The sequence below is a fragment of the Zootoca vivipara genome, chromosome 1 (genome assembly GCF_963506605.1).
Source record: "Zootoca vivipara chromosome 1, rZooViv1.1, whole genome shotgun sequence".
Taxonomy (NCBI): domain Eukaryota; kingdom Metazoa; phylum Chordata; class Lepidosauria; order Squamata; family Lacertidae; genus Zootoca; species Zootoca vivipara.
Window position 1 is genome coordinate 33,088,345 of NC_083276.1, and position 17,751 is coordinate 33,106,095.

The 17,751-nt window shown below is 42.2% G+C and overlaps 2 protein-coding genes across 4 annotated transcripts in view; both read right to left on the bottom strand.

The window, feature by feature from the left end:
- SRP54 (signal recognition particle 54) overlaps positions 1-17,751 on the bottom strand; it is a 41,498-nt gene that overhangs the window by 7,268 nt on the left and 16,479 nt on the right. For 2 of the 3 annotated variants that reach the window (XM_035109414.2, XM_035109406.2), the window contains exon 16: positions 16,805-17,260. In XM_035109414.2, coding sequence (XP_034965305.1) covers positions 17,169-17,260 — 92 coding nt within the window. In that variant the 3' untranslated portion in view covers positions 16,805-17,168. Of the gene's footprint in view, positions 1-628; positions 727-16,804; positions 17,261-17,751 lie in introns of those variants that run through there. The other variant, XM_060272941.1, reaches the window with a different exon arrangement.
- On the bottom strand, positions 2,239-12,742 carry FAM177A1 (family with sequence similarity 177 member A1). The gene is made up of 3 exons (XM_060272954.1): positions 12,574-12,742; positions 10,163-10,342; positions 2,239-4,029 (listed from the first exon to the last, which is right to left on the bottom strand). Exons 1-3 carry the CDS (start codon positions 12,655-12,657, stop codon positions 4,006-4,008), a joined length of 288 nt encoding a protein of 95 aa, XP_060128937.1. The 5' UTR covers positions 12,658-12,742; the 3' UTR covers positions 2,239-4,005.

The window sequence follows — 17,751 nt, forward strand, 5'->3', positions numbered from 1 at the left end:
GGAAGCCTCTCATCAAATGATTTTTACATGTCTGGCAAATGGTAGTAAAACGATCAAAGTAGCCTCTGAACAGAAGCTGAAATTTGCAACTTTAGGAACCAGTTCTTCCTGAAGCATGACCTTCTGAAATACAAAGAAGCATTTCTTCTACTTCAAATGTAAATTAGAGGGTAACACCCTTAACTTCCTCTTACAAAGAAAAAAACTAATAAAAAATAGAATATCAGTTGAATTATAAAACAGGTGTATGGTGGTAGTTTCTCAGTTTAAATTGATACCCCATACCATGTAATTCCTTCCAGTGTAGCAAACTATTTCATATAATATTAGGCCAACGTAGGTTAAAGTCAATTTGAAAAGTACATACAACCAAGCATGTTTTCCTGAAAAGATTGCATCTGGGATGTACTCTTAAGTTCCCATTAAAAAAATGTCCTGTCAAATGGACTTAAAGGGGAGAGTGAAAACAAGTTAACTACAGAATAAAATGTGTTGACATGGATAGATTTTTAGAGAATGAAATATGACATCTTTAAACCATTTTAAGAAACCAGACTATTATGCAGTACATTTTAGTAAATCTGTTTGTAATTCCTACACTGTTAAAAGGGTACAAAAAGGCACACACCTCTTTCTTCATTCTGTAGTATTCATCTATGGCATACTGGTATTTTGGCGTACTGATTCCCAAAACAGAGGCAATCTTTTCACCAAGGAAGTCACACACTGAATAAATAAAACACATTTATGAATGTTGCAGCCTTACCAAGCAAACTTGTGAGCAGTTTCCCATTAGCATTCTGCACCATCTTACATTTATTTATTTAAATGATTATATACCACTGTATCATAAATATATATCACAACAGTTTACAACAGTATAAAAACATGAAACATTAACAAAGCAGCCGGAAGGGGCTTCCCCCCATTATTCTACTTCCTTAGTTTTTGTGTCTACTTGTACAAGCCAAAACATGAACCACACAAACTATGGAAACGAAACCAAATAAAAAGTGACAGCACAGAACAGATGATAAAAGACTACACCCTTTACACCTAAAACCGTACAGAGTGAAGGTTGTTTGGGCTTTTCATGAAAATTCCCACTAAAATAGATTGCTGTACAGTATGTTTAAATTTTCTTCAAATGTACCTGAACAAGGCTATTCCAACTCCCCTTTTAGTGCTTTAACACCAGGCCCAAAGGTGTTTCAATGGTAAACTAGATGTATTAAACAAAAGATGGCAAGATGTGTCGTCGCTGCACAGTGGGTCACTGGGCTAGAGCTGCTTGAGCTAGCCTCCTCCTTATACTTATCTGCTCTACAGTCAAGTGAAGAAGCCACAATCGTTCAGCTCAGAGTATTTATAGCTTGCAGGTATCAAATGCTGGATGAGCAGGTATACACACACAACCTGAAAAAGGGCAGGGGAAACTACCACAAACTTTCCCTTTTACTAAAAGCTTTTCATCATCCTAAGTCTGTCCACAAATTACACATACGTCTTCACATAATAACCTGGTGGTCAATGTGTGCAATACTTCTCTTGTGACTTTTAATATTTTTTTAAAAAAATACCACGCCCCCCATCTGTCCAAGTCCCACCTGAGACTCCCCCCCCCCGGTGACTTCATAAAATGATAGAATAAACTGAAGGGAGAAGCCAAGGGGAACAGTCAACAAGAAAGGAGGTCGTAACATTAATTGCAATAAAAAGTTATCTACTTTTGTACCCTAGTGCTGCATCTTTCAATCAACTTATGAAGCAGAACAGAAGGCATGTGTAGAAAATGAAGACTGTGTTTCACTGTAATATATTTTTCAGAGTAATATACCACCCACTCATGCCAGAATATAGCGAAGTGTAGGCACTGAAATATGCAGCACTAGACATACTTCTGTGAGGAAAAATAGTATTCAGTGCCTCCTTTAAAACTTTTAGGAAAACACTGGATAAACCAAGTAAATGGGAGCTTTCAACACTTCACTAGACTTCCTTCTGCAGGTTAAGGAATGATTTGGGTTTTTGCATATCAGTAACTATCACTTTCATGCCTTCATTTCATGCCTGTCCTTTCAGTCTCATACCACTGGACACTTCATTATAACTTACTTTGTTTTCTGTAGTTCTTAGACACAGTTAGACAGAGAATAAATAAATACCTGATAGTGTTGATGTGGCTACTCTTAGCATCTGAAACCACAAATAGGGCCCCCAAGTTAGTGTTGCCTGCAATAAATAAAGGTTAAGTTCATTTATGTTACACATCTGAAAGACTTTTAATTTATTTCATGTGTCTCGTGTAAGTTGTATCCAATGGTGGTGTTAGGCAAGTGGAAGTACTTCTGCTTGTACAAGCAGGGCATCCAATTTTCATTGACCCCTCTTCATAGTACAGCCCTCTGCAACAGTTCCCATACTGTTCCCAACCCTCAGGAGCAGCTTGCCAGAGGGAGTAATGGGCTGCAATGTGTAGGGAGAATTGGTGGGATTCAGTTGTCCAGCCATGCATGAGCAGAAGTGCTTCCACTTGCCTAAGGCTATCGATGAATGCAACACTGAATGTCTTTATTGGTTGACTTGGGTATAACAAGATCAACACCACCAACGGAAGGGGGGGAGAACCAGGAAAAGTGACCTGAAAACACACTGCCCTCATCTCTTCACCATACCTTCCTCTAACATTTTAAATTGTTTATCACGGAGATGAATTTCAGTTGCTAAGCTGCCAAGAACAGGGCCTTTTTTGTAGTGGCACCTAATGGTAGAATACCCACCCTGAATATATTTTCTTGGCAACAAGACACAATGCCTTCTTTTCCCAATGTTCACATGCATAAATTATAGCTCTTCCAATCAGATAGAAAATCATATTACTTATATCCTGTGCTTCTGAATATATGCATAAATGTAGAAACATAGAAATCTTCATTAAACCAAGTCAGACAATTTGTCCCTCTATCCCAATATAGTCTGATGGAAACACAGTGGTGCACATGTAGCAGCAAAACCAGACACCTTCATTTGCCCCACCTGCAGTAAAACATGTCTCTCCCATATTGGTTTCTCCAGCCACAGCAGGCACTGTAATTCTCCAACGGTTTGACCTCACACCCACACACCCCCAATGGCACACTCTTCCATTGTCTCCCGAAACAAACTGATGCCAACAACCTGCACATGCTAGGAATTGAACCTGGAACCTTCTGCATGCAAAGCATCTGCTCTGCTCTCACCTCCTCAATTCTGCAGATACAATACGTAAGATGGCAATAGCATTTAGGAGCCAATTTGCCATTGCAAATGCAGAATTTGCCACACCAGAAAGTTTACAAAAATGAAATCTTTATATCTGACATGCATTAACAATGCAAGGAAGTAAAGTTATAATTAACCTGCTGTAAATAAAAATGCAGTGTAAAACATAAACCTTTTCTTCTTGGCATGTTTCAAAACTAAAGCTTTATCGACATGAAGATTGGCTAGTTCTTACCTGAAGAAACTGATAATTAAATACAAACACTTTAATCTATTCTGGGTATTGATCAAGTCCTTAAATGGAGTCAGAATCTTAAGAGCCCTGCATGTATGCCCAAGCGCTTTCATACGGGCTTTCTGAATTTCTTTTACAACTGCAACTATCTACCCTGCAGGAAGGCTGTCCAAGCCCCCCCCCCCCACGCTTTCTGGCAGGACTTTTCAGGGAAGGGAAAATCCTAATGTGTGAGTGGAAGCTCCAACTACTTCTTACAGAAATTGTAAATACTCAGGACCCTTAGAAGCAAATGTACTTATGTGGGGTCTACAGAAAAAGGCATGAACAAACATTACAAACTTATTATTCAATGTTACAGATAGGTAGCCGTGTTGGTCTGAGTCGAAGCAAAATAAATAAAAAAAATTCCTTCAGTAGCACCTTAAAGACCAACTAAGTTTATATTTTGGTATGAGCTTTCAAGTGCATGCACACTTCTTTTATTTATTATTCAATGTTCTCAATGCTCATTTGCAAAAACCAAGGTATCTCTGAAGGAAGAAAAATGCACATTTGTATTCCCTGGCCCATTCTGGTGAAACAACAGTTCACAGGCTGAACCCCCCTCCCCCCAATTTTATGAACTTCTATATAGATTCATTTGTTGTTATTCTTTTTAGCTACCTAAGTAGATTTTTGTGCATAGTCATAGGCAGAAGTCATAGGCAGGGGTAGGTGAATACGTACTTCTGGTTTATAAGTGCAGGCTTTGAAATAAGTCTGTATATCATTAAAGCTATGATTTCAGACCAGAAGCAAACCATTTTATTTTAGGTTCTGCCTATATTCATAAAGAACCCAACACCAGCAAAGTTCCATTTTTTAAGGCTGCTGTGTTTCCATTAAAAGTCCTAATATGTCAGTTCACTAAGGCAAATTTAATGAGCAGATGCTAGTCTTTGTAAATGTATCCTTTTATACCACAACTGAAATAATAAGCTATCAACATGACACTGTCAGAAAACAGACCATTTATTCGTCTGTATAGAAATCCTACAGCATTTTTGCCAAGGCGCCAGAGCTCAGCTGGGGATATTCTTTTTCTCTGCCTCATTTATATTGCTGGGGCTCACACAATATGCCACAGGTGACAGCAATCCTTTCTCAGCTGTACCACAATATGATGTTTTGGCACTTCTTGAAGACCTATTTATTTGTCCTAACATTTGCTGGTTTTTAGTGCCAAGCTTCAAGTGTTATATTATAAATTAATGTTTTCTACTGTGTTTTAATGTATGGTATTTATGATTACTGTTGCTTTATTTTGTATATTGTTCTGCAACTCTAGAATGAAAGTCGGTATACAAATAAATAAATAAAAACATTTATCCTATCATGAATACTATAATGAAAGCAAGTTATACAGCAGAAGATGGTTCTACAGCCATTTCATTTTAAATTTGTATAATAAAATGTCACACAAAGAAGGCTTATGAAGTGTACTATGAAGCTGTAAAAAGGACGGATTGTTTTTCGCAGATTCTATTCCACTATGCTTTGGACACAGTTGCATTCTGCACTCCAGCATCTTTCTCTCTCTGCCTTCCTTGCAACACAATGCAAGTCAATAGTACCTCTCTCTGTTCTGAGACAGAATTGCTATTCAGGATGCCAGATCTTGGCCTGGTAATAGGGCATGTCTGATGTAAAATTCATTGCATTCAGTAAAATATTTCCTTCTAGAAGCTGAGTAAACTCAAAGCAACAAACCTGAATTGTACTGATGTTGTTGACCTAGTTGCATGTTTATTTCAAACAGGACTTTGCCCCTAAATATATTGCAACACAGTATTCAAGAATCCTTACAGAAGCAGCTGAACATTTTAGTGTCTGTATGTATAAAAAAATCAGCTCTGGGAGGACCAAACAAGACCAAAACAGGATAGGATGGCACTGCGTTGACTATACAACATAGTTTATTTAGGCCAATACGTTGCTGAAAAAAGAAATAATCCTTTATTCTGCACATGTATTCTCTGAAATGCACAGAAGTAATTTTTTTGTACGCACATGCTATTGGACTCCAATTTCTATCACTGCCAGGAAGCATGACCAATGGTCAAGGTTGATGAGAGTTGCAGTTCAACAACAATGGGAGGGCCAGATGTTCCCTACCCCTGTCCTCAGTCATCCATCAACACCACAAATCCAGAAAAGGGTTGGTTAAACAAAACTGACATACCAAACAGAACACTTAACACCCCTCAGGATACAAACAGAAACCTGGGTTCGTCTTGTTTAAATAAACACATATACATTCTACAGCATACTCAAATGTTCAAAGTAAAATAAAAAAATTCCTTCAGTAGCACCTTAAAGACCAACTAAGTTTTTATTTTGGTATGAGCTTTCGTGTGCATGCACACTTCTTCAGATACAGTGAAATGGAAGTTTCCAGGCACTTATGTAGAGAAGGGGTGGGGAGGGGTGGGGATGGGGAGGGGGGATCACTCAGAAGGGTGGTGGAAATGGGTGATTGACTGACTGATAGCTGTTGATGACCGCAAACGACTGCAAATGGTTTTGCATGAAAAAGCAAGGGTTGAGATGGCTGAAGATCGCTTATCATGTATAATGAGATAAGAACCCGATATCTCTGTTCAAACCAGGTCCCTCCATGGTTTTGAGCTTGGTGATAAGTTGCAATTCAGCAACTTCTCTTTCCAGTCTATTTCTGAAATTCTTTTGTAGTAAGACAGCTACTTTGAGATCTTGTATAGAATGTCCTGGGAGATTGAAGTGTTCTCCTACTGGTTTTTCTGTCTTCTGGTTCCTGATGTCAGATTTATGTCCATTTATCCTTTGGCGTAGGGTTTGGCCTGTTTGTCCAATATAGAGAGCTGAAGGGCACTGTTGGCATTTGATGGCATACACAATGTTAGAGGATGAGCAATTAAATAGTCCTGAGATGGTATGTTGGATGTTGTTGGGGCCAGTAATGGTGTTGTCTGGGTGTATGTGGCAGCAAAGTTGGCATCTGGGTTTATTGCAGGCTCTGGTACCAGTGTCCATGTTAAGTCTGGTGGTTGTATTATTGTGGGTGAGGAGTTGTTTAAGATTGGGTGGCTGTCTGTAGGCAATGAAAGGTCTTCCTCCCAGAGCTTGAGAAAGGGAGCGGTCATTGTCCAGGAGAGGCTGTAGATCTCTGATGATGCGTTGTACTGTTTTAGCTTGGGAGCTGTATGTGATGACTAGTGGTGTTCTGTTATTTTCTTTTTTGGGTCTGTCTTGCAGCAGGTTCTCTCTAGGTATCTGTCTGGCTCTGTTGATCTGTTGTTTAACTTCATCAGGTGGATATTTTAGTTCTAAAAAGGTTTGCTGTAGATCTCTTAGGTGAGATTCTCTGTCTGTAGAGTTGGAACAGATGCGGTTGTAACGTAAGGCCTGGCTGTATACGATGGATTGTTTGGTATGTTTGGGATGGTAGCTAGAAGCATGTAGATATGTTTGTCTGTCAGTTGGTTTTCTGTATAAGGTGGTGTCTATACGTCCATCCTGTATTTTTATAGTAGTGTCCAAAAAATGTATTTCTTGCATAGATTGGTTCATTGTTAGGTTGATGGTGGGGTGAAAGTCATTGAATGTCTGGTGGAAGGTTTCCAGGGTCTGTTGTCCATGTGTCCAGATAATAAAAATATCGTCAATGTATCGCAGGTACAGGAGAGGTTTGAGTGGGTAGGAGTTAAGGAAACGTTGTTCTAAATCTGCCATGAAGATGTTGGCATACTGTGGGGCCATGCGGGTGCCCATGGCTGTGCCGCTGATCTGGAGGAACAGGTCATCACCAAATTTGAAGTGGTTGTGGGTAAGGACAAAGTGGCAGAGTTTGGTAGCAAAGTCCGCTGTGGTTTTATCTGAAATGGTGTTCCTTATGGCTTGTAAAGCCATAAGGAACACCATTTCAGATAAAACCACAGCGGACTTTGCTACCAAACTCTGCCACTTTGTCCTTACCCACAACCACTTCAAATTTGGTGATGACCTGTTCCTCCAGATCAGCGGCACAGCCATGGGCACCCGCATGGCCCCACAGTATGCCAACATCTTCATGGCAGATTTAGAACAACGTTTCCTTAACTCCTACCCACTCAAACCTCTCCTGTACCTGCGATACATTGACGATATTTTTATTATCTGGACACATGGACAACAGACCCTGGAAACCTTCCACCAGACATTCAATGACTTTCACCCCACCATCAACCTAACAATGAACCAATCTATGCAAGAAATACATTTTTTGGACACTACTATAAAAATACAGGATGGACGTATAGACACCACCTTATACAGAAAACCAACTGACAGACAAACATATCTACATGCTTCTAGCTACCATCCCAAACATACCAAACAATCCATCGTATACAGCCAGGCCTTACGTTACAACCGCATCTGTTCCAACTCTACAGACAGAGAATCTCACCTAAGAGATCTACAGCAAACCTTTTTAGAACTAAAATATCCACCTGATGAAGTTAAACAACAGATCAACAGAGCCAGACAGATACCTAGAGAGAACCTGCTGCAAGACAGACCCAAAAAAGAAAATAACAGAACACCACTAGTCATCACATACAGCTCCCAAGCTAAAACAGTACAACGCATCATCAGAGATCTACAGCCTCTCCTGGACAATGACCGCTCCCTTTCTCAAGCTCTGGGAGGAAGACCTTTCATTGCCTACAGACAGCCACCCAATCTTAAACAACTCCTCACCCACAATAATACAACCACCAGACTTAACATGGACACTGGTACCAGAGCCTGCAATAAACCCAGATGCCAACTTTGCTGCCACATACACCCAGACAACACCATTACTGGCCCCAACAACATCCAACATACCATCTCAGGACTATTTAATTGCTCATCCTCTAACATTGTGTATGCCATCAAATGCCAACAGTGCCCTTCAGCTCTCTATATTGGACAAACAGGCCAAACCCTACGCCAAAGGATAAATGGACATAAATCTGACATCAGGAACCAGAAGACAGAAAAACCAGTAGGAGAACACTTCAATCTCCCAGGACATTCTATACAAGATCTCAAAGTAGCTGTCTTACTACAAAAGAATTTCAGAAATAGACTGGAAAGAGAAGTTGCTGAATTGCAACTTATCACCAAGCTCAAAACCATGGAGGGACCTGGTTTGAACAGAGATATCGGGTTCTTATCTCATTATACATGATAAGCGATCTTCAGCCATCTCAACCCTTGCTTTTTCATGCAAAACCATTTGCAGTCGTTTGCGGTCATCAACAGCTATCAGTCAGTCAATCACCCATTTCCACCACCCTTCTGAGTGATCCCCCCTCCCCATCCCCACCCCTCCCCACCCCTTCTCTACATAAGTGCCTGGAAACTTCCATTTCACTGTATCTGAAGAAGTGTGCATGCACACGAAAGCTCATACCAAAATAAAAACTTAGTTGGTCTTTAAGGTGCTACTGAAGGAATTTTTTTATTTTACTTCGATCCAGACCAACACGGCTACCTACCTGTAATCAAATGTTCAAAACACTACAAATATTGGTTTCCATTCTGAGTTTCCACTTTCTTCTACCCAATTTTTATCAACTCATCTCTCCCACTGCAGTCTCTCCAATACCCATTCTTCACTTTTCAAGAATGTTCTCAACACTAAGGAACTGCTTTTTGGTGTAGGGGGAGGGAGGGAGGGAAAACTCCATTATACAAGCAGAGTTTCATTTGTGCTACTCTGCATCCAAGCCATTATCTCAGTACAGTTGTACCTTGGAAGTCGAACGGAAGCCATTCGACTTCCAAAACCTTCAGAAACCAAAGCACGGCTTCTGATTGGCTGCAGAAGCCCCGTCAGACATTCGGGTTCCAAAGAACGTTCACAAACTGGAACACTCACTTCTGGGTTTGCTGTGTTCGGGAGCCAAAATGTCTGAGTACCAAGTTGTTGGGGATCCAAGGTACGACTGTACTCTTAGAACAGTGCAAGGAAGGTCAGACTCATTACCTTATTTCAGATGGGGGTGGGGTGGAGGGTTGTGGCTAAAATAGTTCAGGTTGTCTAGTGCCATATTGCAAGTTCATTGGCCAACTAAGACAGAGGCAGATTTAGGGACCATGACCAAATCAGTCTCACTGGGCACAAAGCGCGGGGGGGGGGGGGGGAGAACCACCACAGCTATGATTTAGAATGTAGCGTAAGAGGCAGGGGCACCAAATCTTGGCATCACACAGGGCATTGCTGAAATTTGAGGCCCCAAGGTCCACCACTGACAGAGATCTGAAACTGTGTACAGGCCATTTTGCATGCATCCAATTGACGCGTGACTGCCAACACACAGGTCCTTTTGGACCCGGTAGAGGGCAGAACAGGGGTGGGGCAAAACGGGTGCAGAACAGGGCATCGCAGGCCAGGACAGGCTTATGCACGTTCAACCTACATGTGGCGGCTAGGAATGGAACTCCCACACAAAATGATTGCTGCCTATATTTTTAAAAAGACACCACATTATGGTGAATAGTCCTCTTCCTATGCAAATAGATTTATCAGAAGGTAAGAGTTAACAGAATTTTATTACTCCATTTGGGTAACATAATGCATCATGAAAAACAAACAAATCTCAGAAACAAACCTACTGGATCAACAGAAGGCAAGAGGTCTTTTTTCTCCTGCTGCTCATCCTCCTCTTCATCTGTGCTGTATTCTTCCATGGTTTCTCCGCTTGCAAAGTGGATGACCCTTCTTGGAATTTTCTTCTTTTTTCCGATGACTCCAAGTTCCACATTCTCAAAGCCTCTATCGCCATTTGCATGCAACTGAAAGAGAGGGAAACTTGTCAGTTGCAAAAATGCCCACGTGATAAGGGAAGGATAGAAGGCAGCCCTGTTTAGGGAAGTTTTTAATGTCTGATGTTTTATCGTGTTTTTAATATTGTTGGGAGCCACCCAGAGTGCCTGGGGTAACCCAGCCAGATGGGTGGGGTATAAGTACCGTGTTTCTCCAAAGTAATAAATAAATTAATTAATGTTTTGTTGTTGTTGTTAAATGGCTCTAGAGCAAGTTCAACTTCTTTGCAGACCCCCACAAAATAATCTTCAATAAGTTTTACAATTATATTTCACCCACAGCTTGGGGGCACAGGAAAGTCTAATTTTAAATGAATTTTATGGAATGCTTGTAAATTGCCTTGAGACACATGTGAAGGAGCTTCATAAATAAATAAACACTGCCACATGTTGTTAAATGCCTATATAAAATAGCCATTACTTCCTGGTCACTTTATTTCCAAGTTTTTTCATCTATCCCTACAATCTGGGAAGCAAATCATACTTATTTTGAATTTGCAGCTAGTAAGTGAGGTTGTGACACAATAAATTTGCTCAAGGCTACCCAAGAAATCCCTGATTGAGCAGGAATTTGGACTAGGACCAGTAAAATCCAGAAAGCCAGCCTGCAGAAAGTAGACCCACATAAAATTGTTTCAGTAAATATTAGATCAATGCCTATTTGTTCCTATTGCAAAAGAATGTAAACAAAATGTATCGTGCCAGTTTAAATTCCCCCCCTTATTTGTATTTAACATTGAGCGTCCCTTCTTTACAGTTTCACTCAAGCATTAATTTTATTAAATATCCATCAGTGTTTTTGTACCCAGAAGTATACAAACAACAAAAGCTTTATGAACTATTTAGCCTCCTAAGGCACTTTCTTAAAGAGCATCCTTTACATGTGTGTCACTGCTTTTGCCAAGTTTTCACAGGTGAAAGTCAAAGCCAGTCCATGTAATATTAAACAGGCCGATTTGTAACAGGTATCTGCTTACAGGAGGAGCTCGAAGAAATCAGAACAGCTGATATATATGTGAAGTACAAAGGTAATATCAAGGCAGAAGGTAGATGGTGCACATAATAATTTGCTGATTAAATGGTATTTGCGAATTTATTCATATGTATGTGAAAAACAGGCTACTAGTTAATTTATTAAATGCAAATGATGACATTATAAATACTAAGAATTCTGGATCTTGAAGCCCTGTAAAACAGAATGGATTAGTCCTGGATTTGTGAAAAGTTAAGAATGAACTGTTTAACCGGCTTCACTACAAAATTCTTTTCAGATCGTGTTTTTACCAATGAAATAGTCTAGCTGTTCTACGGGGGAATTAGCACAATCCTGTTATCATGAAATGAAGATGTTCCGGTGCTTAAAAGACAGAACCATGTTCATTCCTAAAGTGTTCAGATGTGACACTGTTTTGTTTTTTATTTCTTTTTTTAAAAAAACCTGCTTTTTGAGAACTGCTGAGAACCTTTTCTCTTTTTTCCCCCTTTCTTTTTTTGTCCGTAACCAGCTTCTTCTGAAAAGATGGGCAACACCTCCAGCCCACAGGTATAGCATTCCCTGTAAGCTATGCTGCTTTAAAAATGTAGGCCATCTGAACGACAGTATTTAAGCAATTACACAAACCTCTCTTTACAACCTTCCAAGGTTCGGCCAATACTGAACCGGGTCCTAACCACACCCAGCATCATCACCACCAGGAATCACAGGACTAGGAAAAAAAGCAGCGCGATCGGCACGGGGAGGGGGAGGAAGTGGCAGCAGCATACAAATAAGTTGGGGGGAAAGCACAGCGCCCACAGGCCAGGTGGTGGCTGCAAATAAAGCATGCGCGAGTTGCACATTTAGGGAAATTGTAGGTGGTTTCCAAGGAGCGATGGAGGAGGCGCCTTTAAGCGCTTTGCACCCCGGCAGCGACCTCCATAAGACAAGACGCCAAAGGCTCCCCTTAGCAGACCCTGTTTGTGAGGAAGGCAAAGGTTGCAGCGAGGAAGGGCGCACGCAGCACACCCCCTTGCGCCAGGCAAAGGAGGGCAGGGCTGCCCCTTCTTCTCCCCTCAGACAGGGCGGAGACCGAGGCATGGCGAGAGCCGGGCTGAAGGTGTCATGGAGGAGGGGGAGAAGGAGGAGGCTGGGTCAGGTGAGCGGCTTCCCCCACCGCCGCCGAAGAGGGTCCCTGGGCGGAGTGGCGGGGAAAGAGACTGACCTGCTCTTGCTCCATGGCGAAGGCGGTGACAGCGACGGCGGCTGGGGCGCAATACAGAGTGATGGCGGACAGCCCCTGCTCCATACTCCCACCGCCCTCAGCCCAGCCTGAGGGAGACTGGCAGCAGCGGGGCTCGCGCCAGGCCGAACCACCACCCTCCTCCTCCTCCCGGGCGGAGGCCCTGGGAAGTGAGCTCATAGAAAGGGCGGCCCCGGCGGCCCCGCCCTGGCTCGCCGGTTGCTAGGAGACCAGGAAGAGCCCGCTCGCTGGGGCCCTCTAGCGGCAGAGGGGGCAAGGGCGGCGGTAGATGCGGCGGCCTAGCATCTCTCTGCCACTGCCCCAACCCCCACCCCCACGGCTCCTCGGCTAGGGGCGAGTTAGGGCTCAAGGACGAGCTAGCCTAAGTGCCATCTGTTGTCGGGCGCCCATAGTTTGTGGAGCGACAGGAAACAACAACAACAAAATCCTTATCCATCTCCCGCATGGACTACACTTGCTGGACTCCAACTCCCATCATCCATTACTGTTGGCTCTGCTGGCTGGAGCTGATGGGAGTTGGAGTTCGGCGCTTCTGGAGGGCCACAGCTTCACCCACCCTGCTTACCTTATCTATAACAGTGATGGCCAAACTTGGCCCTCCAGCTGTTTTGGGACTACAACTCCCATCATCCCAAGCTAACAGGACCAGCGGTCAGAGGTGATGGGAATTGTAGTTCCCAAAACAGCTGGAGGGTCGAGTTTGGCCATCACTGCTATAGACTATTTGCTTGACAGATTGGATGGTCATATCATGGATTTTTTAAAAGTTACAGGTAGGTAGCCATGTTGGTCTACCGTACTCAAAACAAAATAAAATTTCCTTCCAGTAGCATGAGACCAACTAAGTTTGTCATTGGTGTGAGCTTCTGTGTGCATGCACACTTTTTCAGATACACTGAAACAGAAGTCACCAGACCCTTATATATAGTGAGAGGGTGGGGAGGGGTATTACTTAGAAGGGTGGTGGGAATGGGTGATTGGCTTATAGGTGTGGTAGACCTGTTGACGACTGTTAACGACTGCAATTGGTCTTACATGAAAAAGCAAGGGGTGATATGGCTAAAAGAGTTATCATGTACTAGCTGGCCCTGCATGCGTTGCTGTGCGTTAGTCTGTGAAATGGAGGGTAATAGCCCCCCTTCAGATACCCCTGAGCCTCAGAGTCCCCCTGAGTCGAGGCGAGATACTGTGGAGAGGGCAGGTTTCATCCCTGTGTCTCCCCCCACCCTGTTCTGACCCATTACGTATCTCTGCTCCCTATTCGCCCCGCCCCCCGCATCCCCTCCAGGCAGGCCCCTACCTCCACTTGGCAATGTTGGTTATTTGGTAGGGGCCTAGGGGTGTGATAATGGCCGCCTTGGTGGTTTCAGTTGCTTGGTTGATGATGTCATTTGGTTTGTGGGTGTGGCTTAGATTTCACAGGAAGGGAGGGGATGGAGGAGGGTATTATGCCACTTGAGGGCGCTGTTTGACTTGGTGGAAAACCAGGTCTATACCTGCCCAGGTGTGTGATTTGAGGGATTTTTGTCCCCAACAACGCTCGGGGAGTGGCTTGGATCGTTGTGTCATAATTTCAGGACGATCGGTCAAGCGGTTACAGAGAAAAGTGGAAAATGCAGTTTCACGATTTTTACATTTTTATATATATAATGAGATAAGAATCCAATGTCTCTATTCAGACCGGTCTCTCCATGGTTTTAAATTTGGTAATAAGTTGCAATTCAGCAACTTCTCTTTCCAGTCTATTTCTGAAATTCTTTTGTAATACGAGTTACTTTGAGATCTTGTATAGAATGTCCTGGGAGATTGAAGTGTTCTCCTACTGATTTCTCTGTCTTGTGACTCCTGATGTCAGGTTTACGTCCATTTATCCTTTGATGTAGGATTTGGTCTGTTTGTCCAATAGAGACCTGAAGGGCACTGTTGGCATTTGATGGCATACACAATGTTGGAAGATGAGCAATTAAATAGTCCTTAGATACCGGTAGTATGTTTGATGTTGTTGGAGCCAGTAATGGTGGTGTCCCGGTGTATGTGGCAGCAAAGTTGGCATCTGGGTTTATTGCAGGCTCTGGTACCAGTGTCCATGTAAAGTCTGGTGGTTGTATTATTGTGGGTGAGGAGTTTTAAAGACTGGGTGGCTGTCTTCATCCCAGAGCTTGAGAAAGAGAACTGTCATTGTCTAGGAGAGGTTGTAGATCTCTGATGATGTGTTGAACTGTTTTAACTTGGGAGCTGTAGGCTTTAAGCTACCATCCCAAACATACCAAACAATCCATTGTATATAGCCAGGCCCTCTGTTCTTACTCTACAGACTCTCACCTAAGAGATCTACAGCAAACCTTTTTAGAACTAAAATATCCACCCAATGAAGTTAAACAACAGATCAACAGAGCCAGACTGATATCCAGAGAACTTGCTGCAAGACAGACCCCAAAAAAGAAAATAACAGACCACCACTAGTTACAGGTAGGTAGCCGTGTTGGTCTGAGTCGAAGCAAAATAAAAAAATTCCTTCAGTAGCACCTTAAAGATCAACTAAGTTTATATTTTGGTATGAGCTTTCGTGTGCATGCACATGTATCTGAAGAAGTGTGCATGCACACGAAAGCTCATACCAAAATATAAACTTAGTTAGACCACCACTAGTAATCACATACAGCTCCCAATGCAACATACAGTAAAATCACTTAGGTTTTTCATTTTAAAAAATCTTATAATGTGATAATTTAGAGATCGTGGGACTTGACCCCCTCCTATACAACAGGCCCCTAAGCGTCCTAAAACCCACTTCTAAGGATTGATGGATCCTCTGAAAAGATATGGAATGAGGCACAGGGGGCTACAGCCAGTCAGGGGACATGGGGGAACCCAGCAGGACCACTAAGCTAGAAGTGGTGTCTGCTCGTGCATGAAACTTTGGATCTAAGGCAATGTATTTATTTGCAGGAAAGGGAAAGGCAGGCAGACAACATCTATCCAAGCATTAGTATAGCTTGGTAGTTAGTCCCTGAGATTGGGCTTCAAATTAACTGAATATAGTAATGAGGCTTGTTGATGGACTTAAAAACCTGTTGATCAGCACTTTGATTATGTAGAGCTTTACTATGTGCATTCAATATTCTTATGTCTGACATATTAACTAGCGCAAAACCATGTTCTTTGCAGAAATGAAAGACTATACACTTAGAACAGGAGAGAGAAATCATTTTAAGGGTTAAGTACAGTTCCCTGCGGGACGCAGGTGGCACTGTGGGTTAAACCAGAGAGCCTAGGGCTTGCCAATCAGAAGGTCAGCGGTTCGAATCCCTGCGATGGGGTGAGCTCCCATTGCTTGGTCCTTGCTCCTGCCAACCTAGCATTTCGAAAGCATGTCAAAGTGCAAGTAGATAAATGGGTACCGCTCCAAGCAGGATGGTAAACAGTGTTTCCGTGCACTGCTCTGGTTCGCCAGAAGCGGCTTTGTCATGCTGGCCACATGACCTGGAAGCTGTACGCCGGCTCCCTCAGCCAATAACGCAAGATGAGCGCCGCAACCCCAAAGTCACTCACGACAGTACCTAATGGTCAGGGGTCCCTTTACCTTTACCTTTTACAGTTCCCTGCACTCCTGTTTTCTATGCAAGGATCTTTCCTGCTGGAGAAAGCTTTACAATTATAAATGGCTAGGTAGAAGAGACGTAAATAATTTGTGCAGGCCCTCGAGTGCCACACATTTGCTTTAGCATACAGCCCCCACCTACTGGAAGCCTCCCACCATTTTAACCAGTTGGTTCAGAAAATTGGGAGCCACCTCTGACAGAAAAAACAGCTTAGAGAGGCACACAGCCATTATTAGATCTTGTCTATAATTGGTTTGGGATTCCAGTGAGAAAAGCTCTGGAGAAGGTAGTATCAACTGGGAAAGTAGTTACCTCCAAAATAAAGTGAAAGAGACACATCAACATTTCTAGGTGACGTGGTTCTTGCCATTTTGGAAAGTTATTGGATCTGCTGCACAGAACTGGAAAAATAGGTTTTGGTTCCAGACAGAACCCTTCCATTGAGCAATCTTTGTCCAAAGTAAATATTTGAATCAAGAAAACCTATCCAGGAACACTTCAGAACACTCTGAAGTTAACACTGGCAATACTTCCCTTACAAGAAGCTTACTTCTGAAGCCCAGTGCAAAGTCACAAAGAAACCCCAACTCTTAAATTTACAACCACTTTATTTTACAGTATATTTGTGACATATTGGTATTAACCAAAGTTCTGAATTGTTTACAAATATAACGGCTGCCATGAGGCAATTAAAAAGTTCCTCTAAATATTAAATTTGTACATGATTTGATTTTTAACTTAATTCTCCATGTAACATCAAAATTAAAACAGAAAAGAACCAATTTAAGCAAAAATATAACCACTTTCTAGAAATAAATCTAGAACCTCTCAGATTGAAGTTTCAAAAGCATCACTTGTTGCATTAACATTCTCCTTCACTGTAAAAAAAAGGAGATCTCATTCTTTTAGTGATGTTCCAGCAAATGGTTAATCAAGTCAGTTTATTAAGGCTTTTTACATGTTATTGAATCCCATCATGCCTTTCATATTTCCAGCAGCACCTTGTTGAAACTGCCGCATCATTGACTGCAGTCCTGCCATGCCACCTGGAATAAAAGAGGAATATTAAATATGGACACTTCAACATTACAGTTTGGAAGAAGCCTAGTAAGATGAAACATTTATATAAGAACTGGTCAACTGGAATGAAAAAAGCTGCACAATTAGTTCAGTGTGCGCAATGTAACTTTTGGCTAGCATTTGTCCAACAGAAGCCCTTTGTGTCATATTGCAAACCATTCTGCAAACAGGTGACTTTTCAATGTATGCTGTGATATGTATTGGTCTTCAAAGACAAAAAAGAATGAAGATTCCACAGGGCATACCCAAGCCCTTAAGCAGGTCTAAAGTAGCTCTTTGAATCCCAGCATGGAAGTGCATGCCCAAGGGATAGCTTTGACAGAACAGAACAGAATGTATTAAGCATAGGTGTGTGCTAATGCTGGTGGCACAAGCTCTCATTTAACAGTTGCTAAAGTACTTGAGCTCTATTAAAAATTTATGGAAGGCAATAATAGCTGTCTACTCCAGCTCCAAT

Excerpts from the sequence above, each read along its gene's own strand:
- FAM177A1 (XM_060272954.1), bottom strand. The coding sequence starts at position 12,657 with ATGGAGCAGGGGCTGTCCGCCATCACTCTGTATTGCGCCCCAGCCGCC. Across the intron at positions 10,343-12,573 it reads TCGCCATGGAGCAAGAGCAG|TTGCATGCAAATGGCGATAG; the intron begins GTCAGTCTCTTT and ends CCTCTCTTTCAG. Across the intron at positions 4,030-10,162 it reads TCTTGCCTTCTGTTGATCCA|AGATACCTTGGTTTTTGCAA; the intron begins GTAGGTTTGTTT and ends TTCTTCCTTCAG.